We start from the raw sequence: 25736 nt of genomic DNA, 5'->3' as shown, positions 1-25736 counted from the left end.
AATAGAGGAAATGTTAAAGGGTCTTATCTAAGTGGAAAAGAAGTAAGAATCTAAAAGGGAAAATCTCACTAGGAAGTGCAACTATATAATAAGGACTGATGATCAACCACTTAAAGACTAAAAGACAGAAAATTCTAAAGCAACTATAACTATAATAAACAGTTACACGTGTTCCTTAAGAAATAAGAAAAATCTCAAATAAACAGCCTAAACTGCAACCTAAAGAAATTAGAAAAAGAAGAACAAACAAAACCCAGAGTCAGCAGAAGGAAGGAAATATTAAAGAACAGAGAGGAAATAAATAAAATAGAGATTTGTAAATCAGCTATACTTCAATTTAAGAAAAAACTACCAAAGGAACTGGTGTGAAAATTTTCTGTAAAAAGATTTCACCATTGCATATGAATGTATCACATTATCCCCAGAGACTTAAGTCCTATCCCTTAGATGCTGACTTAGGAAACTTTATTATTATTGTGGGGGGGGGAGGCTGTAAAAGTCAGATAATAGCTTCTAGTAACAATAATTAATGCCTAGAGTTAATGTGGATAGATTGTATCAGCAGAAAGAAGGCAGTGCCTACCTAGAGAACAATAGAAAATACTTTTCTCTGGTCTTCAGTTTTATCTTCCAGTAAAGAGAAATACTTTGAGAACAGCAATTGAAAGTAATTTCCAAAATATCATCTGAGTAATACCAGGTGAGAACTACACATAAATGGAGAATTCAAAAAAGTAAGGCAGGAAGATAGGGAAGGAGAGAAGGATAAAGGAGTATAAACCACAAAACCAAATAATGTGCTCTTAGGTCTTCAGAAGATTCCTTTGTTATTTCTTCAGTGTATTTGAACTTCTAAACATTAATGCATTAGTAGCACAATACATAAATATATAAATTGAATATTATAATACAGTGAATTTTCTTATTATACAACTAATAGAATTTTAGCTTCTCCAACTTTGGGACACATGTCTGTCTCTGTAATTGTTTTGTTTTTACTTTTTGTCATCGAGTGGAAATATGTTGCATGAGAGAAAAAAAGATGTGGAGTCAAGCAGATCTAGGGTTTCCCCATATTACTTGGTGGACTTGAGCTACTTTCTAAATCTCAGTAGTTTTCTCACCTGTAAAAATATGGAAACACTACCTACTTTGCAGGGCTGTTATGAGGAGTAAATGAAATAATATCTAGCTATGCCAGTAATGCTACATAAGAGTAAGAGGCAGTACTTCATTTGCTACCATTGTATAATCTAGCTGTTCTGAATTTTAATAAATTGCTTTTAAATGTAATTTACTATATTGTTTCTATAGCAACCCATAATTTTTGTTATTAAAGTTTGAATGCACACAGGGACTTCATAAGGATCTCTTATTGTGCCCCAAATCTTTCCCTTAGGAGGCCTTATGGCATAATTGAGTAAGTCTCTCCTCTGTATCTCAGGGACAGTCTCTTGTAATCCGTAGAGAAATGCCTTCTGTCCTTATCTAGAGCTGGGAAAGCCACTGCCACTCTCTCCCTTGTCAGCACGGTAGAAGGAACGGGAGTGTGTACTGTCATTCCCTCTGGAGCAAGATGAGAAATTTGCCTTTTTGTTCACGATCTCCAGATTCAGTTTGTAAATGCCTTAATTCACATAAGGAAATTGGAAGATTAAGATTCCTCAATGAAAAACTGTGTGCAATATTGGATTAATTTAGTGTTTCCTTTAAATTAATTCTTATGCCACTGATTAAAATGAACGACTCACAAAATTTAATATATGTATATTTCTCATCCCTGAACTACAAATAGCCATACTTGCCTGTTTCTAAGATAAATTTAACTCTTACAATGCTGGACTAAAAGAAGAAATGAAGGAAAACACTTGGCAGAGGTTAGTAGGAGTGTTAAGAATTTTTTTAACATGAAAGAATGTGTACCTTCACCTGAGAAAAGATGAAGCTAAGTCAGTTTTACTGATGTGTTGTAAGTGGTTTCGCATCTTTTGCCATTTTGTTAGATCAGGACCTTCTTAGGGTTACTTTCATCCATGTTCTTTTCATAAGAAGTGCTCCCATGAAAGAACCATGTTTCTTACAAATTCTTCCAAGAAAAAAAGTGTTCTTTGCCCTTTATGTAGAATATGGCCAGCTAGGGTAACACTTGGATGCAACAAAGGCACTTGACATTCGACTGATGAAAGGCAGAACCTCCGTTCAAGTGGGTGAAGTGGAGTCTGGGTAGAAGGTATCAAGTCTCCTTGAAAGATCAAACATTTATGGTAATAGCCCTCTTTTGTCCTACTTCACTGATGGGTGCTATTCAATTGTGCTAACTAGAAAAAAAGAATAAGAATATTTATTATGCAAATTGTTCTTGCTGTCCTTGTGCTAACATTATGTATACAATAGCGCAATTTTAACATTCAATAATTTTTTCTTTCTTTTTTTTTTCACATGGATTTCCAGTTGAGAGAGTTAGTTATTTCATTGTTGTATTTACACAGGAAGCACTTACAGTTAGGGTCTAAAGTTTGTTTTTGGTTTTGTTTTTTAATCTTCCTCCAGAATAATTATTCCTGTTAGTTGAGAAGATAGGAAGTTAACAAGAAAGTAAATTTATGCAAAGAAGCCTAGAACTCTGTCACTATCCTGTGGGAAACCCAAGCAACATGGAGAAGCCCCGTATAGGGGTCCTAGTCAATAGGCTGGGCTGAGCTCCCAGGGATAGATGGTGTTTACTGTCAGCCCTGAGGGTTTTCAGATGATTGAAGCTCCACTCAACATCTGGCTGCGTGAGAGAGTCCCAAGGGGCTCAGCTAAGCCTTCCCCAAATTCCTAACTCCCAAAGTCATGAGCAAAATAAAATGGTTGTATTAAGCCAGTGGGTTTGAGGGTGCAATAATAGATAAGCAGGACAAAACTTGATATCCGGAAGTGGGATGCTGGCTTAACAAAACCTAAAATATGGGCATTGGTTTTGGAGACCAGGTGGTGTTCAGAAGCCAGGTGGATTTTGAAGGGGTTGTTGGCCAGAGTTTGAAGGAAAGGGAGGAAATGTAATTGGAAGCAGGAGGGAAGGGCACTTTCTTATGCAGTGGTGAAGGTTTGGCAATTAGGAAATATACCTAATGAATTCAATGATCTAGCTAAAGACACCATTCTTACAAGAGGAACCAGCCCTGAAGAGCTTCATCAACTCCTGGACCTGACTTAGGTGATGAGATTCAGACCTTTAGCTTGAGCCTGATGCCTTCATTGGATAAGGCTTCTGGGGATCCTGGGAGAGTAAAAGCATATTTGATTGTGGAGGGAATGTAAAAAGTTTGCAGCCACAGGTTGAACTATAGTAGTTTTAACACATGGCTGCAAACTCTTCGCCATTCCTTTCATCAAGAGGTGGGGTCTGCTACCTGTTTCTTGAATTTAGTGAGGAGAGGTATTGCTTCTCTAATAGAGAATGAACCAAGGCAAAACATACCAGTAAAGGGCTTTGATGTGCAAGTAATTTATAGATCAGTGCAAAGGATTAAAGGAGGGCCATCATGGGTCGACTGGAAACAGCGGAACTGAAAGTACCAAGTACAGAAAGGAGGAGGTTTACATAATTCAGTCTTAAATCCTTCATGGAGTGAGGTGGAGAATAAACAAAATAGCTGAATTAATAATCAAATGTAGGGCTTCCCTGGTGGCACAGAGGTTGAGAGTCCGCCTGCCGATGCAGGGGACACAGGTTCGTGCTCCGGTCCGGGAAGATCCCACATGGCGCGGAGCGGCTGGGCCCGTGAGCCATGGCCACTGAACCTGAGCGTCCGGAGCCTGTGCTCCGCAACGGGAGAGGCCACAGCAGTGAGAGGCCTGCGTACCGCAACAAAACAAAACAAAACAAAATCAAATGTAGTCCAGCTTGACCACATCATTTCTGGTGTTAAAGTACATGTTCATTGTCTGGATGTAGCAATACAGTCACACATCTACTTTTCCATTCATTGTGTTCATAGCAAGAATGATACGCATCCAGCATATCATTCTTTACCCTGACCTGGACTGCCCCAAAATGTCAAGGGAGGGGGCAGTCTTATTTCCAGTTTCTCACTGGAGAGCAAGACCTTGTAGTCTACTGGAGCTCTGATGTTTTGGTTGGTGCCATTTGGTATCATTTCTTAGTGAATTGCTTGTCTGGATCCTTCCACTCTTGTAGTGGTTTCCTACACTAGGATCCAAGACTATATCTTTTTAAGTCTTTATACCATGCTCAGCCATTTCTCCTCAAAGCATGGCTAGTATCAGAATGCAGCCCCTACTCTTAGACCCTTCTGTTAAGCCTAGGACAACAGTCCAGTCTCTGCCTTCAAGGTATTTGTATTCCTTTTGGCCTATAGACCTAGTTCAGGGTCAGTCTGTTCTGTCCTAAGTTAAAATCTCAAGGAGAAAAATTTAGTTCTTGTCCCTTCCTTCTCTCTCTCTCTCTCTTTTTTTTTTGTGGTATGCGGGCCTCTCACTGTCACGGCCTCTCCCGTTGCGGAGCACAGGCTCCGGGCGCACAGGCTCAGCGGCCATGGCTCACGGGCCCAGCCACTCCGCGGCATGTGGGATCTTCCCGGACCGGGGCACGAACCTGTGTCCCCTGCATCGGCAGGCAGACTCTCAACCACTGCGCCACCAGGAAAGCCCCCTTCCTTCTCTTAAAGCTAATTAGTCTTCCCATCCCAAGGGATATGAGGAAGGGAGAGCACCATATTTTAATAACCGAGAGGTCCTTCAAGTGACTTTTTGAAGAACAAAGATAATTCCAAGATGACTTTTTGATACTGTCTATACAGAGAAACAGTGGACAGTCTCTCTTACTAATAAATATAATTTTAAAAATTATGTTATGCCTCACCAGGCATCCCTTTGTATTGAGCTTAAAGGTATGATCCTAATATTCATTGTAAGTGGACACTGGTGATGGAGAATGAATGTGACAGGAAGTCACACTGTGCCTTTAGTCTACTTCAGATCTAAAATGAGCCTGCCTATCAGGCCACAGATTGGAAACACTGTTTTAGCAAAAAAAAAATGTTTTTCAGTAAAAAGGTAAGAAATTTAAATGACTCCAGTTCCATTATTTTTTAAATTGTTCTCGTAAACTTTTCTTAATGAAAAATTTATTGTATTTATAAATAACCAGAACCAGTATTAAATGTCCTTTTGCATTCTTGACAAATATATAAATGTTTACAAATAAAACTACATACTTATACGTTACTATGGAAGCCTTCATTTTAAAAGGAAAACATTTAGTTTTGACTGTTACTGGAACAGATTTTTTTTAATGCTGAGTGAGATTTTTACTGTTTGTTGTGTTTTGATGAATGCACAAATTCTAGAGGATTTCAAGTAGAATATTGTTAGCATGAGAGAGACTGATTTGTGCTCAAGGGCACGACCCTAAACTCACCATTGGGTGGAAGAGGCCACCTGTGAAATGAGAAACAACGTTTTTTTTATCCAGGCAACCGGACACAGGGCTGCTTCCAAAAATGTTTCTACAGCAGCAGTGTCATCAACACAGATTTTCAAGTTCGGTATCATGTGTCCTATTATCTGCTTCATTGCATTTGTAAATTGCTTGTGTTAAAAAGCCATAAGCACAATTTGGCAGGCCTGTTCCTCACATATTAAAACAGTTAAAATGTATCTTTAAGGGATACAAAATAATGATTTGAAAGCCGACATTCCCAACCAGCAGTGTTTAGGGAATGCCTTAGCTTCCCCAAACAGATTTGCAGTTAATTTTTAAGTGTCAGTGCAAGCAATTGGTCTAATCACATTTTCTCCTTGACAGAGGGCTTTGTAATGGCTGCAACTTCTGACTCAACCCTAGAGTACAACAGGAACATACTTTGCAAATGTTTGGAAATAAGAGATAATACTAGGTAATAATACTTGCTAGTGCTATTTCAGTAACAGGATATGAGTGAAAAGATGATTTGCCTGAATAAGGTTTTCACCCATTGCTTATCAATCTTTGCTAATCTGCTATGAATTACCCAAATAGGAGCGTTTCACAAATAATTTCTCTTCTTACCTTTCTCTTCTCCCTGTCTCTCTCTGTCTCTCTCTCTCTCTCTCTGTCTCTCTCTCTCACACACACACACACACATGCATCAGCTACACTTAAAGTAGTCTTTTGTAGTTATTTCTAAAACAGTGAGAAAATTAAGGGAAAAAGATGACTGATCCTGATTTGTACTGATTGCTGTGTAACTTTGTCATTGGTTTTATTCACCAGTATAATCCAGGCAGTTTTATTCTAGAGCCGCTGCTCTTAATCACCATGCCATACTGCCTTTTATTTAATAAAGAAGATGAATGAGGATTCTTTAAGTAATGAAGGATACTGAGAGAGGGTGCAGATCAGAACCCCATGATACTCTCTCCTAATGCTTTCTCTCCGTCCTTTGCCTCCATCGTCTAATTCCACGTAGAGTTGGACTTAAAACAGAGAGAACGGCACCAGAGGAGTGAGTGAAAAGCAGGTATTGTTTTGCAAGCAAAAATCATGAATAATTTGGTAGCTGCAGTCTTGCTCTGTGAGTACATGTTCACTTTGCTGCAGCGTCATTGTTTACATACAGTAACCGTTTGCAAAATTAGCCTCTATTATGTACACAGTAAAGAGAGGACCATATTCTTTTTGATAATCCACACCTATTAGTAGATTTGTTTTTTCCTTTCAGATAAGGCTTGTGCTATAGAGTAAATAAAATTATGTCAGACAGTATCTCATTCTTTGGGCTTTTTTGGCCAGGAAGACCTCAAAGGATTTCATAGATCTTTCTAAAAAGTGTATTTAGTAATAGATGTTAATAATGAAGATTACATGTAGCATTTTCAGATATAATAAATTGCATCAGGTTTTAGGAACAATGAAAGCTCTTCCTTGACAAAAAGCAATGGTTGCCAATTATAGAACCACAATTAAGCAAGTAAACACCAAGATGAGTGATACTGAATGTGTGGTGACCTTGAGTTTTTCAAGGAAAATTTGATAGGAAGAGAAGGACCCACTTGAACGGAGCCTCTGCTATGGATTACACAACTGGCACTGACAATCTTGTGATGCTAAAACAATCTCCCTGTAGTTCATTGTATAAAATAACCTAAGATAATGCTTCTCCATCCAGATCTGGGACCATGCTCCAGCCCACGTGTGCACCACACTGGCCTCCTTTCCATCCCAGTGCCCATCGTGCCCCTCCCCCTCACAGGGCCTTGTCCAGGTGTCCGTCGGCTGGAAGCCTCTTTGTGCCTCTCTTTATTTTTCAGATCTCAGCTCCTGCATACTTCTCAGGGACATCATCCCTGGCTTTCCTCATTTGATCATCTGCCTCTGTGAATCCCTCTCTCTGTAGCACATATTGCTTCTTTGTCAAGTGCTTGTCAGAATTGAAATTTCACATCTGTGCAATTAATTCATTAAGATCGACTTCCCCCAGTAGACTGTAGGCTCTAGGAGAGCAAAGACCTTTATATACCCAGAGTTTAGCATGGTGCTGACACATAGCAGGCACTCAAAAAACATCTGGAGAGTGAATGAAGGAAAGAATAAATAAATTTTTGTCTTCATTATTTCCAGCCACTTCAATGTGAATCAAAACCTTGAACAGGTTGTAAATAGTAGTAGACTGACATCTATTTAGATTAACTAGAAAAAGAAGCATATTAATGTAGCAAGCATAAAGTCAGACCTGCTAATACAGAAAAAAAACAAAGGTGTTGTGGAAAGCCTAATTTGATTTCTTAGTTATTGGGTGGTTTTTCCATTTTCTTTCAATTCTATGTATTATTTACAAATATGCTTTAAACATACTCTTTGTCCCATCTTTTACTTCCTATTCTCACCCCTTGCATTTTACAGACTCTGAAATTTAGAATGTGTGTCATTTTGCTCTTTTCTTTTGCTGTCCTATGTAGCAGTAAATTCTGACAAAAGAGTCTGAAAACATTGTACCTCTGGTAGTTTTTTGTTTGTCTTTAATGAAGTCCTGAATGTCTTGCTGAATATATCTAAAGTTTTCCCTGCGAGTAGGCTGGTCACTTGTTCAGAACATGGGCTGGGTATTTTTCTTTCTTTTTTTAAAAAGATTTTTTTGACGTGGACCATTTTTTTAAAATCTATATTGAATTTGTTACCATATTGCTTCTGCTTTATGTTTTGGGTTTTTTTTGGCCCTGAGGCATGTGGGATCTTAGCTCCCTGACCAGGGATCGAACCCAAACCCCCTGTATTACAAAGCAAAGTCTGAACCACTGGACCACCAGGGAAGTCCCTGAGCTGGGTAGTATTCATTTAACCACTTGGATCTCTTCTCTACCCCACTCTTCACCTTGCTCTGTCCCTAGAGAAGTTGGCTTTTATGATGACATCCACAGGCTGTCTTGTCCCCTGGCTTGCAATTTGGTCTGTGGGAAGTATCAACAGTAGATTGGAGTGTAAGAGAATGGCTTTATGGAGTTTATTCCTCTGATTCTCTTGCTGGTAGGTCACCGCAGGTTAGCTGCACCTCTCTACCTAAGGCCCCAAGTCCAGTCAGTCAACTCTTTCCATTTGGCTTCTCTCTCTGGATTTAGGGAACTCCTTCCTCCTTTGCCCCTTCAGGCCTAGTGGTAAAAATGACTCCCTGTTGTAGCTAGCCTCTGGGTTCTGAACCAACTATCCTTTTCCTTAACTCTGCCCATACCTTTGTAAATATTTCTTTATTAAACTCTCTGCAATTATCTTGTGTGACTATAACATCTATTTCCTGCTAAAATCTTGCTGTATTCTAGAAAACACCAACCCAACCTTGAAAGGCTTGCTTCCTAGGTGGTGCTTTAACTGGATCTTGCATAAGGTATTTTGTTCCATAAGGCTGGCTATTCTGGGTGATTGAGTTCAGTGTTGGTTATCCACTGCTGACAGATTTGTCACATAAGCATTGTTGGGATCCAGGTCAGCCTTTGTGAATAAAAGTCCATGTGATCCAAAACCCACGCATAATTTTCATCCCTATTGTCATGATTACTTTTTCAGAAAATCATTGAACAATTACTTTTCCATTTGGTTATTGAAAGCTGTCTCTACAGAAGGGTCTTTACTAAGCAGCCACATGAGACATAAATATTTTCTTATTCTGGGTCCATTTGGAGGTCAGTACTTCTAATATTTCTTAAACTTCCTTGCCATTGGTTGTCTAATATTTTTTCTTTCCAGTTTGTGATAACATGGCCAAGTCATTGGCCTCTGTCTATGAATAGATAAACGTTTCAGATTCAGTTCATCTCTTCTTTCAGTCAAAGTAGATAACCAGAAGAATGCCTCCTGATCTATGCCAACAGATCCTCCACACCCACCTGTAAATCTGACTTGATTTTTTTGCTTCCTAGTCAAATAATCACAGGGACATTTTCATGAGCCATAGGTATGTGTTAAAGCCGCGCCTCAGGAGTCAACACCCTATTATTGTGAGCAATCTTCTTATGTAACTTTCGTGTGCCTTCATGACCTTCTCAAGCATTGTATGAATACACCACTTCTACTCAATAAGGGAGTGCTATTGGGCACAGCCAACTTAAGGCTTGATGGATCAGATAACATTCAGTTCACTGATGGGCTTCTCATGTCATTAGGTGATCATTCAACGTTCAGGAGCTACTTCTCAAAAGAAGAACATTTATTTGCTGAAAGGATATGGATTTTCTCCAAAGCCATAAGAACCTCTAATAGGCATTTGCCATATAGACCTAGTGGCTGACCTGCTAGTACAGTAACCTGGATTATCTGAAAAGCACTTTATTTCTTGGGGCAGCCATTAAATGCCGTGCCTCTTTTTTAATAACAGACAATGCAAGGTACGGCAACTTATCTTTCACTTTGGAGGAGATATCACTACCAGGCCCTCAGATCTTACTGGAAGACTCCTGTATTTTCATGAGGTTTATCTCCCATCCATTAGCACACTATGTCTTTGTAAGACATCCAGGTTACGTGCTATCCAATATTCTCCAGATCTTATCAGCATGATGCCATCAGTGTAAGGAATCTGTGTGGTATCCTGTGAAGTAAGATATTATATTAAAATCTTGCAGACTAAATTGTGACAAAGAGCTAGGAGGTCATGTAACTTCAAGGGGAGATGGTGAGGATGCAGCACTATTCCTGCCAGGTGAAAGCAAATGTTCCCAGTGTTTTATACTTACTGGGAAAGGGGAAACCTTTTGTTAGATCAATTGCTGCATTCAAGCTGGCAGAGGCTGCTTTGATTTGTTCCAGTAGAGAGACTACAACTTGAACAGCAGCTAAAATTAAGGCCGTGGCTTGGTTAAGCTTAAGCGAATCCATTATCATTCTTCAGAAACCATCTTCCCTCTGCACTGGCCAATAGTAAGGCCCAATGAATGAATGAATGATTTAACTTAATAAGAATATGATGACTGACAATTCAGTATGAATGATTGAATGGGAGTTTGACTATATTCTAGACCCACACTTTAAGATAAAGTTTTCGTATTAACTTTTTTTTAAAGAAGTAAGGTAAATAGGTATCAGATAACGTGTAATCTAAGTCATATTTTAAATCAGGTTGCAGGCTCCATGTATTAAATCATATAATGAAACAACAAAAAATACTTAAATCCTAGGAATTGTAGCTATGAGTTTAAAACATGACAAGAGAAAATAAAAATAGAAATAGAAACCAAATAGAAAATAAAATTTAAGTATTGTGAATATTTAGGTTGAAGGAGAGAAAGATGATTTAACTGCTTCAAGTATATAAAAGATTTTTAAAAGCTAGATAGTAATTAGTTATCTATTGCTGCATAACAAATTACTCTCAAACTTGGCAATGTAAAGTAAGCAAACATTTCTTATCTCACAGTTTCTGTGGTCCGGAATTGGGAATAACTTAGTTGTGGCTCTGGCTCTGAGTTCTTTATGAAGTAGCAGTCAAGATGTAAGCCAAGGCCACACTCAGCTGAAGGCTTGACTATGGTGAGGTATCAGCCTTCTAGATGGCTCCCTTGCACGGATGTCAGCACGAGGCTTCAGTTCTTGCTGACTGCTGACAATCGTGGGCTTTTTCTATAGGACTGTCTGAGTGTCCTCATGACATGTCAGATGGCTTCCCCTAGAGCTACAGATCTAAAATAGAGAGAGGGAGAGCAAAGAGGAAGCTGCACTGCCTTTTATGACCTATTCTTGGAAGTCACCAAATATTATTCTGTCACATTCTATTCATTAGAAGCAAGTCACTAAGTCTAGTCCACACTCAAAGGATAGGGAATTAAGCGCCACTATTTGAAGGAAAATTGTCAAATAATTTATGGACATATTTGAAAGTCGCCAAACATGCTGATCAGCTGAATAAAAGTAAATGGCATTATTCAGGTCTTTTGTCCATTTTTTAATCAGGTCGTTTGGTTTTTTGAGGTTGAGCTGTATGAGCTATTTATGTATTTTGGTTATTAACCTGTTATTGGTCATATCATTTGCAAATATTTTCTCCCATTTAGTTGGTTGTCTTTTCATTTTGTTGATGGTTACCTTTGCTGTGCAAAAGTTTTTAAGCTGATTAGGTCCCATTTGTTTATTTTTGCTTTTATTTTCTTTTGCCTTAGGAGATGGATCTAAAAAAATATTACTACAATTTATGTCAAAGGCTGTTCAGCCTATGTTTTCTTCTAGGAGTTTTATGGTTCCCAGTCTTATTGGTTTGGCCAAAAGGTGCCTTCAGTTTTTAAGTAAAAATAAAAGACACATTTTTCATTTTCACCAAGAACTTTATTGAACAATGTGTTCGCCCTTTTGTTTCACTACCTTCTGCCATTTTTCAGGCACCTTCATAATTCCATCTTCCAAAACTTTTTATCTTTTTGAGCAAAGAATTGTTCCAGGTGCCTTTTACAGTCTTCCAGGGAATTGAAATTTTGTCCATTAAGAGAATTTTGTAAAGACCAAAATAAATGGAAATCCGAAGGTGCAATGTCTGATGAATACAGCAGATGAATCAGAACTTCCCAGCCAAGATGTACCAGTTTTTGTCTGGTCATCAAAGAAACATGCAGTCTTGCCTTATCCTGATGGAAGATTATGCGTTTTCTGTTGACTAATTCCAATGCTTTTCATCGAGTGCCACTTTCAGTTGGTCTAATTGGGAGCAGTACTTGTTGGAATTAATCGTTTGGTTTTCCAGAAGGAGCTCATCATAGAGGACTGACTCCCTTCCAATCCCACCATATACACAAGCTCACCTTCTTTGGATGAAGACCGGCCTTTGGTGTGGTTGGTGGTTTATTTTGCTTGCCCCATGATCTCTTCCATTCCACATTGTTATACAGTATCCACTCTTCATTGCCCATCACCAGTTGTTTTAAAAACAGAGTGATTTCATTACGTTTCAATAGAGAATCTCATGAGGAAATACGGTCAAGAAGATTTTTTTCACTTAACTTATGTGGAACCCAAACATCAAAGCAATGAACATAAACAAGATGGTGCAAATGATTTTCAACGCTTGATTTGGATGTTTTGAGTATGTCTGCTATCTCACGTATAACGTTGATTGTTCTAGTTAATGTCTCGATTTAATCGCTATCAACTTCAACTGGTCTACCCGACCACGGAGCATCGTCCAGTGAGAAATCTCAAGCATGAAACTTTGCAAACCACTTTCAACATGTTCCATCAGTCACAGCACCTTCTCCATACACAGCACAAGTCTTTTTTTTTTTTGGCATTTCTGTTGTGTTTCTACCTTTTTTGAAATAATGAAGCATAATATGCTGAAAATGTTGCTTTTTTCTTCTATCTTCAATATTAACATGGCTACACAAAAATTCACCAATTTTGATAAGTCTTTTTTTAAGTGCAGGCTGATATGACAGCTGTCACATGCAATCTAACAAAATGGTTTCCAATGAAAGACAACTAAGTGCTACTAGAGCCATCTTATGGAATAAAATGAACAAACCTTTTGGCAAACCCAATACATTCAGGTCTTTAATTCATTTTGATTTTATTTTTGTATATGGTATTAGAAAATGTTTGAATTTCATTGTTTTACATGTAGCTGTCCAGTCTTCCCAACACCACCTATTAAAGAGACTGTCTTTTCTCCATTGTATGTTCTTGCCTCCTTTGTTGTAAGTTAACCATAAGTTCATGGGCTTATCTCTGGGGTCTCTATTCTGTTCCACTGATCTATAATTCTGTTTTTGTGCCGATACCATATTGTTACTATAGCTTTGTAGTATAATCTGAAGTCAGGGAGTGTGATTCTTTCTCAAGATTGTTTTGGCTATTTAGGGTATTTTGTGTTTCCATACAAATTTTAACATAGACGTTTTTCCAAAGAATACAAATGACCAACAGGCATGTGAAAAGATGCTCAACGTTGCTAATCATCAGAGAAATGCAAATTAAAACCACAACTAGATATCATGTCATACCTGTAAGAATAACTATCATCAAAAATAACACAAATTACAAATGTTGGCAAAGATGTGGAGCAAAGGGAACTCTTGTACACCGTTGGTAGGAATGTAAATTGGTGTAACCACTGTGGAATACAGTATGGAGGTTTCTCAAAAAAAAAGGGTGGCGCAGTGGATAAGACTCTGTGCTCCCAATGCAGGGGGCCCAGGTTCGATCTCTGGTCAGGGAACTAGATCCCACATGCATACCACAACTAAGAGTTCGCATGCCACAACTAAGGAGCTCACAGGCCACAACTAAGGAGTCCATTGCTGCAACTGAGGAGCTGGTGAGCCACAACTAAGGATCCCTGGAGCCTCAACTAAGGAGCCTGCCTGCCACAACTAAGACCTGGTGCAACCTAAATAAATAAATAAATATTAAAAAGAAAATGCAGTACTTAAAAAAAAAATAGAACTACCATATGACTCAGCATTTCCACTCTGGGATATACAGCCAAAAGAAACAAAAACACTAATTCAAAAAGATACATACACTGCAGTGTTCATAGCAGCATTATTTACAATTGCCAAGATATGGAAACAAATGTCCATCAGCGGATGTATGGATAAAGAAGATGCATATATACATACAATGGAATACTACTCAGCCATAAAAAAGAATGAAATTTTGCCATTTGCAACAGCATGGTTGTACTTGGAAGGCAATATGCTTAGTGAAATAACTCAGACAGAGAAAGATAAATACTGTATAATATCACTTATATGTAGAATCCAAAAGATAAAACTAGTGAATAAAAAAAGTATATGGGATTAAATTATAAGAAAGAGCTCCATGATAGCATATCCTCCAAAAAATCAGGGAGGAAAAGACGTGTGAAATCTATATATTTTGGAAATTTTTAAGAGTGTGAATAAACATCTACATCAGTGGCTCTCAACTGGAGCAGTACCACTGCATAGGGGGCTCTTCTGGAAAATTTGAGTTGACTTTTTGATTGTCACATGTTTTGAAGGTACTACTGTCTCTTAGTGGGTAGGTGGGAGCCAGGGAAGATAGATGCCTGGCAATATCTGGGACAGTTCTGCAAAACCAAGAATTGCCCCGCTTCTTGCCTAACTTTCCCATGTACCACTCATGTAGGTGACAATTTGCTTTTAAATATTTGAATCTAGAACTTCTGTTTTAAAATTACAAATTTTTATTTTTGCATGGTTTTAATAACTACCAAGAGAATTTGAGGAAAGATTGTACTTTTTTGGTTGGAATTTACTAAAATTCTTTCATTTAGGAAAATCATATCATTGACAACACCACTTACAGTATTTGAGTCTCCTACACAATACACCTGAATCCTCCTGAAATTATAACTGTTACATTCAGTGATTCTATCTATAGGTGCAAGTACCTATTTTACTGTGTCTTCTAGCTTGGTCACATGTGAACATTTGCAATATTGATATGCATACTGTTTAATTAGAACTTATTTTCTTAGTTTTCATTTACATTACAGCTATTGTTTTTTTTAAGAAATTGTGTGTGGGGGGAGATGAGTTATGTATAAATAGTACTTCAAGGTTTATATAAAAGCAACATTGTCAAATATTCGTTATAAAAAGGATGTGTTGGGTATGATGGAGTTGAGGAGGACTGACATACAAACCATGATGCTACAGCACAATTAATCACCTTATATGAGAAGCCCTGACATTTGTGGGTAAATATTCTAGAACAGACCGAGCCAGAAGAAACATAAGTGAGTCAAATGTGTAATGTTAAATTTCCTAGTAGCTACAGTTAATGGAGTAAAAATAAACATGAAATTAACCATAACCAAATATTATCATTTCAAATATACTCAATATGAACAGTATTAATGAGATATTTACATTCTTTTTTTGTTGTTGTTCATACTCTCTTTAAAACCTGATGTGTATTTTGCAGTTACATTATGCCTCACTTCAGATAAGTCATATTTAAGTGCACAGTAGACATATGTGGTTAGTGGCTACCATATTGGACAGCACAGTTCTAGAATTTCCATGAATAGAGAAATTCCAAGAAAGAGAGTAAAATGTGAGAAGCCCCTTACTTTACTAATGGACAGAATGACTGCTACTGCATATTTCCTTTTCCTTCTCCTTTTTTCCCTGCCATATTCCTCCACTGGAGGTGTGGAGAGATGTGGACTTAATGGAGAAGATAAAGAAAACTAGGTACCCTTGACTGAGGTGACTTGGTTGAACTGGCCCTTGAAGCTTTCAGCTCAGACTTGATGTTCCAGCTCAAACACAGAGTATATGCAGCAAAACTTCTGCGCCAGAGGATACGTGGAGAAGTGTAGCAGCAGCTTAGTAAACAGCCACCTGCCATAATTCAAAATTACAAAATCAAGAAGGAGAGCTCTTCCCTTGACACTTCCATGTTCATCTTCCTCTCCTTTGTCTTGGGCATCAGATCCCTGTCAACCAGACTCTCTCCTTCTCCTGACAAGTACAAAGCTCTTCTTTACAGGTGGCAGAGGCTCCAAAATTACCTGTGTTATCTCCTTTCCTACCATATGTGTCTAACATACTGCTCATCCTCATTTAGCTGATATCCTTGTGATTTCCAGTGTTAACAAGATCATTCCTAATCTATCGTTTAGTAGTCAACAGTATAGTGACTATAGTCTAATGTTTAAAGCATGAGCCCTAGAGAGCAACACTCCTAAGTTCAAACCCTGTTTATGCCACTTAAAACCTGGGGGATCTTGAGAAGTAAATAAAACTCTGAGCTGCAAATAATATCAGAGGTGAAAATATCTACTTTATAGAGTTATTGTGAGACTCAAATGAGAAATGGATATAATATATTTAGCATAGTATTTGATACATGTAAGCAATTAGTAAATTGAAGCTCTTATTATTATACTGTTTCCTCAATCTATAATTCTTTCCCTACTCTTGTCACCTTCCAGATTCCTTCTCAAATCTTCATCATTTTCTAGTCTTTTCCAGGTCCCACCTCTTCTCCAAGCCTTCTACAAACTTTATTGTCTCCTTTTCATGTGTTTGTTGAGAATTCTGTCATAAACTATACTGGTATTGACTTGTAGTACAGGACACAGAGCTGTCATTTAGTAAGATATTTAGCTGAATGATTGATCATGAAAAAAAAAAAAACTACAGCAAGTGTTGCTGATGCCCCACCCCATATCCCCTCAGTCCTTCCAAGTTTGCTTGCAGCTATGGCAGAGAGTTTTATCATGCCCACTGATATGGCAACATGGGCAGATGTTCTCCATGGTTCCTCAGAAGGTCCCCAGCAGTGTGGAGTCACCTCACCCAAAGCAGTATCTCACTCGTTAACATGCACTTTATTGGCTTTGCTCCCTTCCCTGTCTCACTCTCTTCGCCCCCACTTAATCACTTCCCAAATTAACTACGTGTATCAAAGTCCTTGTCTCAGTGTATGGTTTCTGTGAAACCCAAATAAGACAGGAACTATCATTACTGAGTCCATATTGCACATCAAGCACCATATTAGGCATTCCACTTTCTTTATTTTCTTTCATATCCTCAACATTCTTTGGGGCTGGGTATTATTATACCCATTTTTTTTAGTAACAAATTGGAAAGCCAAGACTAAAGCATTTAAGTGACTTGTTCAGGGTCATAAAAATATTACGTAGCAAACCTAGCAATCCAAATGTTTCTTCAGGTGCCCATTTTGAATTAATAATTGTATAGAAAATGAATAAACCATTTTGGGATAAAGTTAAAAGAAACATATTACAGAGTATAGAGTCAGGTAAAATTAGAACTCTTAGGTATCTGACAAACTAAGATATAAAAATGAATTTAATAAAATAGTGCCTGGAGACATTATACATTGAACACTTAGATGTCATTTAAATGCCTTATTTATAGTCCACTTTCTTTATCTTGGGAAATAAAGATGGGAGCATATGGCAGCAGAGAACTGTCCGAATGAGTCAGATTTTATAAGAAGGTATTAGAAGATGAAACTGTCAATGCCTCTATGACATTGGAAAAAGAATTAGACAAAGGAGACTTTTCTGGGTACTCGGATACTAAAAGGAAAGGCTTGGATGGATGAGAAAAATTATTGAGAAAAGTGTCTTTTCCATATTAAAATTCTCATTCAGAATTGATTTATTTTTATCTTCCCAAGTCACACAGGCCATGTACATAAGAGTGATTGAATTGTAAAATGAACTGTCAAATCCATTAAGTGTGGGTAAGGAGATAGCTGGAAATGTTAAAAGAAGGAAAGGACAAAGAGATATGTTTTCCATATGCAGAGGCAAGCATTAGGTGACCAATAAATTTCCCAGATTTTTAGGAAACGTATTAATCAAATTAGAGAAATTAGAAACATTTAGTTAGAATTAGGGAGTATTGCCCAATTTAGCTAATGTATATTGCTTTGTGTGGTTCTCTAGTCTAGCCGATAAGTATATAGGGGCGATGAGTTTGTATGAGGTAGAGCCCACCCAGCATCTTCAGAGAAAACAGAGCCAAATCTTTAATTTATGAAGTTTGAAAACACTTGATATTTATAGGCAGCTTTGAGATTATCAGACAAAATGTGTGTACAGTGAATTTTTATTATGTGTTACTTCTGAAGTTGCTACTGTTCGCCTTTACAGTGTCATAAGAAATCATAAAGAAATCATAAATACCCAATTTGAATTGGGTATTATAGTTCCACTCCTTTGAATTTTTTGTAATGGTCTTCACTTATGTATAACCCAAAAGAATTGCATCATAATATGTACTGCAAATTTATTAGCTCTGCTATGAAGTCATTTAGTTTTGAGCCCTAGCAAAAGTGACTTCTTGCCACCCAAGAATTTGTAGTGTGCCCTCTAATTCACATTTTAATAAATGTCATTTTCTAAGTGCATTACCTCATGTTTTGGCTACAACCCAGATGAATCCTGAGAGAATAAGAAATGTGCTTTCTGACTGATTCATCCATATTTTATTTTACTTTTCATTAAGAAATTACTCTTTTAAGAAAATCAATAATCTTTTGTGATTGAGGGGAGAGGTTAGTGTGTTGCAATGGTGCATTCTAATTTCTCAAATCAGACTGCCTTCAGCCAGCTGTTGCTGATTTTTTTGTCTTTTCTTGTTCCTGCAGCCTGGGTCAATGGCGATCCCAGAAGAGTGGCCTATCCTACAGACAGCCAGGGCTACTTTTGTGGCCAAAAGGGCACCCCCAATGAGTGAGTATGGTCACTTTGCTTTGTCTGATTTTACTGTCTAAGCTGGAACCTAGAAATCACTTTCGCATTAATCCTACTCATAAGAGGATTGAAGTTCATAAAAAAGGACTTCCCTCCCCTTTTCCCCAGAGACAGTTTATAAGCAGGTGGGATGTTTCATACTATATGACTTAAGACAAGATGTCATTGTTCTGCAGCATTTTATTAGAACAAATGAAGACTCTGCTTAGTAAAAATATAATTGTACTGGGTGAATTGGACCAGTGATTTTATCAGAAGCCATATTTTAAAATGCCTTATGAAATGGGCTATTGGAAGGCTGAGTTCGGAGGAGCTGCTAAAAAGCTAGACAGTGCAGTTGTTAGAATTGTTTTTGCCACAGTGTCTACTGATAAATCACTCCACCTTTCAAAGTGAGGGGCACACCTAGAAAGTCTTCAATGAGTGGCAGGCCAGCTTTTCAAGACAACTAGCCTGCTGCTGACAATGACCCTGAGTAGCTGAAACAAACAAGGGAGAATGTTCCATTAAATTCCTTTCTAATGTTAATTATAACAGAAGTTTTCACTTCTGAAAGCAAGTTTTCTTTCTTCATCATAAAGAAAAAACAAAACAGAAACATGGATTTCATATTTTTAGAAAGTTTTTTCTCCTTTCTCACTGGTCCATTTCTTTTCTGGTAATACCTGAGTTTTTACTCAGGTATTTAACTCAATACCCTGGTTCTTCAAATCAGTTTCTATAAAAGTTGGTATTGAAAGGGTAAGAAACCAAGGCAACAGCAGCGCTCTCTACCATCGAAAACAGCAAAAAGGAGTCTCGGAATATTTCTATTGTGTCCCCATATTGCCCACCCATAACTAGGAGCTTACTATTCCAAGAGAGAAACAGATTTAAAAAATAGGTTTAGGAAAAGGTTAACAACACACACGGAGTAGAATTATTATGGACAATCAAGAGAAACCAGAAATTTGGTCGAGGTTGGGGGGTAAATCCTTAATCATGTCAGGTTGAGTTTATGGCGGGTAAACTGACATCTACAAAAGGTCCTCAGTGCCTGTTAGAGACAACTAGACTAAATTCTGATCTAGGATGGTAATTCTTATCTTAACCTCAGTAACTCAAAAGCTCCTAGACATTGCCAACAAAACCTTCACACTATGAAGGACAAAGAAAGCACCAAGTGGTAAAAAGATCACACAAATCTCTAAATCTCTAGTTCTTTAAAATAGGCTATTTTTAAAAGGGCCTCTGTAACAATGTTTCCCAGACCTAAGCCAATGACCCACTTATTTCCAACAAAAATGGGATACCACAAATTTCAGTACATAAAGATCATTCAAAGACAATCCTAGTGTAACAGACATGTTCTTTAAAGTATTATTTACAATAACAGTATATTGGAAACTATACAGATATCTAACAATATGTGGATGGTAGTAAATTATGGCCCATGTATTTAATAAAATATAATGGAGCCATTAAAAATGTATGTTTATATTTTTAAGAATTGATTATGTTAATTTTCTTTATAGTTTCTGGATTTTGTGTCATGGTTATAATTGCCTTCCTTCTCCTGAAAATAACATTTAGCTATATTTCTCTAGTATGTCTATGGTTTATTAGAAGTTATAAATTTCTAATGCACTTGGGATTTATTTTTGTGTATGGAATGAAGAATCAAACTTTCTTTTTTTCCAGTTGCAGTGCCAGTTGATCTCAGAATAGTTTGTTGAAAAATATGCTCTTTTTCCTCTCTGATTTCTCATACCACAATTATCATTTGGTAAATTTATATACTTGTTTACAAACCACCTATTGTATTCTAAAATATATATATTTTAAGCCTCTCAATTGTTTTAATTCTTATATAAATGTGTATTAATTTGAAAACTTAAAAAGTTACTTTAAATGATTCTGAAAGTTTTTAGTAGTAAGTGAAAATATTTATGAAAATATCAGATTTCAATCCTTAAAACAGTGGAAATTATCATAGAACTAGCAGAAAGAAATAAATACAATTACAAATATCAATTTTGAATGTGATAAAGATGGGATTCCAAGTCAGTAGCCAAAGAGTAGATTATTAAATAAGTGATATTGAGTTAACTGAAATGACATTCATGAATATAAAATAAAATTGGATATTTATCTCATACATTATACCAAAATGAATACTGAAACATGAATACTGAAATATTGTATATAAAACATACAACCAAAAAGTAACGGAAGAAAATGCATGGGCATGTTAATAGAATAATGGAGTAAAGAAGCTTTTTCTAAACGTGACCCCAAAGCCAGAAAATTTAACAAAAATTTTAAAGTATGATACAAAGTAATCCCACTTTAACCCACAAAGTGGTATACAAAGTTAAAAGATAAGTGGAAATTCAGGAAAAAGAAATTTTTTCAACATGTATACCTGACAGTGGGTCAGTAGCTTTATTATATGAACTACTTTTATAAAATCAAAAAAGAAAAAGGTGATCATTCAGTGTAGAAGTTGGCAAAAGTAATAAACAGGAAATAACATGAAATAATAGCCAATAATAACAGAAAGTGCTGATCAACCACAGTTAAAAAAGAAATGCAAATTAATAAAGAGATATTACTTTAGCTTATTAAGTTGTCAAATAAATTAAAAAAATTAAAATTTCCAGGGTTGACCAGAATGAGGGGAAAAAAAGACATCTTATTTTCTACTGGTGGTAGTGAAATATGATAATATTTATCACATTTTATTAAGTATTTATGAAATTTGTATGTTCTTTTTGATTCAGCAATTTTTCTCCTAGAACATATCTGATGGAAATTTGCATAAACATTCCTAATGTTATAGGTACTATGAAATAGTAATAATAAAATGGAAACAGCCTAAATATCTATCAATAGGAGATTGATTAAATGAGTTACGGAACAGTCATATAATAAAATACTATTTAATCATTAAAAGTGATTGAGTAGAGATATATTTATTGACATGGAAATACGCCCATGATATTTTGTTAATTCAAGAAATCAGGTTACGCCATGATTTAGTATAATTATATAATTTAGTATAATAAATGCTATGTATATTATAATTCTGCCTTGTGATATATATAAATATCACATATAAAAACACCTATATATGAACAGATATACACATTCCTACATTATTTCTGGGTAGTGGGATTATATTTTTATTTATGTGTTTACTGAGTCACTATTATGTTTCTGATAGTGTTCTAAAGGCTGAGGTTATAGTGCAAACAAATAGACAAGCTACCCGCACTCATGAAGCTTACATTCAATTAGAGGGCAATTACAATAAAGATGTAAACAATCAAGATAATTTCAAATTGTATGATAAATGTTATAAAGGAAAAAACAAAACAGGTGGCCCCATAGAGAATGACTGGTATATAATGAGCTGCCTCATGGTTGCATGGGGCAGGTTAGGACTTTCATGAGGAGGTGACTTTTAAATTGAAATATGAAGGCTAGGAAGAAGGCAGCCTTTCAAAAGCCTTGGTAAGAGCTTTAAAGCCAGAGACAAGGGCAAAGGTCCTGAGGCAGGAATGAGCCTATGATATTCCAGGAACAGAAAGAAGCCCAGGAGGCTGGAGTGTAGCAAAGAAAAAGGGGAGTGGGATGAGCAGATGTCTGAGAACCAGATAGGAGTCAGATTTTGTGGTTCTATGTGCCCTTTAAAAGTATTTGGATTTTATGTATAAGTGCAGGAAGGCCATGGAAGGGTGTTCATCAAGAGAGTGATACAATCCACTTTACATTTTAAAAGATCTTTCTTGTTGCTATTTATACCTTCTTGAACTGTTTCAATTGTTTACAGTGAGCATGTAGGCAGGAGAATATTAAACTTTTTTTATTTTGAAAAAGAATTAATGACAGATATTACAAAATAGAATTATGAGTAATTTTATTTGCTTATTTATATATTACTATGCATTACAAGTTTCTACCAAAAAATCTAATACTTTTATATTCCCTCCAAACTGTCCAAAACTAAAAGTCTTGAAAGTACATGAGCTGAGGCAATGAGTTACCTTACTTATCAAAGCCCTTTGAAAGAACAAGAGATAAAACATTTTGTTGAAAGAATATACTCTAGAGTCAAATCCTGACTTTACATCTTTCCATTGTTGACCTTTGGGCAATGGACGCAACCTACCTGGCCTTAATTTTCTGATAATAATGCAAAAAATTAAATGAAAGAACAGTAATTAGGGTGAAACTTACATGTGCTTTTTTTAACAAAGCACTTTCATATTCAATATTATAATACACCATTCGTGAGGTCTCCAAAGGGCCAGTCACTATGCAAAAGGTTGGAATCACTCTAGGAAACAAGACAGAGTTTTCTCAAGGATCTCAGTCTTCAGGGATATAGCCAAGAAATCCATGGATTTCAGAGAGTTCCAGTCCAAGACGGCAACACAGGAGGCTTCTAACTCACCTCCTCCCGTGGACACACTGGATCTACAGCTACACACAGAGCAATTCCCTCTGAAAGAAATCCAGAAACTAGCTGAGTGACTCCTACGTATCAAGTGAACAAGGAAATACCCACATCAACATGAGTAGGAAAGTCTGAGACACAGTTTTACCATAAACCCCATGCCTGGCTCAGTGCCATACAATTGGGAGGAAATGCCCAAATCCCAGCCTGTCTCTGAGGAATGAAAGGTTTGAACCCCACATCTAGTGCCCCAACTTTTAAGACTCTGACCCAAGGGACAGGCCCTCAAAACACCTAGCTCTGAAAGCCAACAGGGCTTGCATCCATGAGACTCATAAGACTATTGTAAACAAAGAAGTTCTTGGGGCTTCCCTGGTGGCACAGTGGTTGGGAGTCCACCTGCCAATGCAGGGGACACAGGTTCGTGCCTCAGTCCAGGAAGATCCCACATGCCGCGGAGCGGCTGGGCCCGTGAGCCGTGGCCGCTAAGCCTGCGCGTCCGGAGCCTGTGCTCCACAACGGGAGAGGCCACAACAGTGAGAGGCCCATGTACCACACACAAAAAAAGTTCTTAACTCACCGTGGTTATTTCCCCCAGACTCATCTCAGAGGGAACAGACAGAAACACCCATCTCCCAGGCTTTTCCTGAAAGAAAGCTATTTGCATACTTCAATAGCTGCTGCATGAGGGTTAGACTTCTAATTTGCACACATCTGGGGATGATTATAGTCTTCCCCAGAGCCTGGAGGAGGCCAGTGGGCACTGTCTCTGTGTTCTCCCTCTGGCAGCTCCAAGTTGTACTTACTACCTGGAAGGAACTTGTGCACACATCTAGTGCACAAGCTTTTGCAACTGCCACCCAGGGGACACACCCCTTGATCTGGCTCTGGTGGACCATGGGGCTTGCATTTCATTGGTCCCACAATGAAATGGGACAACTGTAGCAGACTAAAAAACACGTCTTAACTGGCTATCCCCTCAGCACTCAGTGCAGAGGGAGCAGACTGAAATGCTCATTTCCCAGTCTTTCCCTGAAAGAGATCTATTTATGTACTTTAAAAGCTGGTGTTGGGCTTCCGTGGTGGTGCAGTGGTTGAGAGTCTGCCTGCCGATGCAGGGGACAAGGGTTCGTGCCCCAGTCTGGGAAGATCCCGCATGCTGCGGAGTGGCTGGGCCCGTGAGCCATGGCCAATCAGCCTGCATCTATCACTGACTGAGATCCTCCCCTTTGGGACACTGACAGGTCTTGGCACTACTCAACTACTAAGAGCCACTAAGAACAAGGAAAGCAACTTAGACATGCACAAAGGTTTGAGAGACAGTTAAGAGCTGGGGCTGGGGTGAATATTAAGGTTTATCTCCTACAAGAAACCAGACAGAGAGGCAGCTGTTTTATCTAATGCACAGAAACCAACACATAGAATCAAGGAAAATGAAGAAACAGAGGATTATGTTCCAAACAAAAGAACAGATAAATCTCTAGAAACAGATTTTAATGAAATGGAGATACATGATTTACCTGATATAATTCAAAATAAAGGTCATTAAGATGCTCACCAAAGTCAGGAGAACAATGCATAAGTATAATAAGAATTTCAACACAGAGAGAGAAAGTATAGGTAAAGTATCAACAGAAATCACAGAGCTGAAGAATATAAAAATTGAACTGAAAAATTCATTAGAGGGGTTCAACAGCAGACTAGATAAGCAAAAGAAAGAATGAGCAAACTCAAAGATAGGGCAGTAGAATTCATCCAATCAGAGGAGCAAAATGAAAAAAGACTGAAAAAGAGCATAGATAGCTTAAGGGACTTATGGGACACTGTCAAGTCAATCAACATTTATGTTATATGGATCCCAGAAGGAGAAGAAAGAGAGAAGGGACAGAAAGCTTCTTCAAAGAAATAATGGTTTAAAACTTCCCTAACCTGGGGAAGCAAGCAGACATCCAAATCCAGGAAGCACAGAAAGTTCCAAATAAGATGAACCCAAAGAAACTCATAGCAAGAAATATTATAATTAAACTGTCAAAAGTTAAAGACAAGGACAGAATCTTAAAAGCAGCAAGAGAAAAACAACTTGTTACATATAAGGGAAACCTCTGTAAGACCACAGGCAGACTTTTCAGTGAGACTTTCCAAGCCGGAAGGCAGTAGAATGATATATTCAATGATATATATATTGAAAGAATAAAAACTGCCAACCAAGAATACTCTATCCAGCAAAATTATCCTTCAGAATTGAAGGAGAGATAAAGAGTTTTCCAGACAAGCAAAAGCTGATAGAGTTCATACTGGTCTTATGAGAAATGTTAAAGGGACTTCCTCAAGCCAAAATGAAAGGATGCTAATTAGTAACAGGATAAACATATGAAAGTAAAAATATCACTGGTAAAAGAAAATACATAATTAAGCTCTATTTTAGAATAGTCTAAAATTATAATGGTGGTGGGTAAATCATTTATAAATCTAGTATGAAGGTTATAAGACAAAAGTAGTAAAAATAACTATAACTACAGTAACTTATTAATGGATACACAAGGTGAAAAGATGCAAATTGTGACATCAAACACATGAAATGTTGGGGGGAGAAT

General features: G+C 37.4%; 1 protein-coding gene across 1 annotated transcript in view; it reads left to right on the top strand.

The window, feature by feature from the left end:
• The window catches only part of SLC44A5 (solute carrier family 44 member 5), a 194008-nt gene that overhangs the window by 102431 nt on the left and 65841 nt on the right, over nucleotides 1-25736 (top strand). Inside the window, exon 3 of the mRNA XM_060119582.1 lies at nucleotides 18596-18680. Within this exon, the coding sequence (XP_059975565.1) occupies nucleotides 18596-18680 (85 nt within the window). The remainder of the gene's footprint in view (nucleotides 1-18595; nucleotides 18681-25736) is intronic.

The sequence above is a fragment of the Mesoplodon densirostris genome, chromosome 2, assembly GCF_025265405.1.
Source record: "Mesoplodon densirostris isolate mMesDen1 chromosome 2, mMesDen1 primary haplotype, whole genome shotgun sequence".
In the NCBI taxonomy this organism is placed as follows: Eukaryota; Metazoa; Chordata; class Mammalia; order Artiodactyla; family Ziphiidae; genus Mesoplodon; species Mesoplodon densirostris.
Note: the sequence above shows the minus strand (reverse complement) of the source record. Positions and strands in the feature narration are given on the sequence as shown.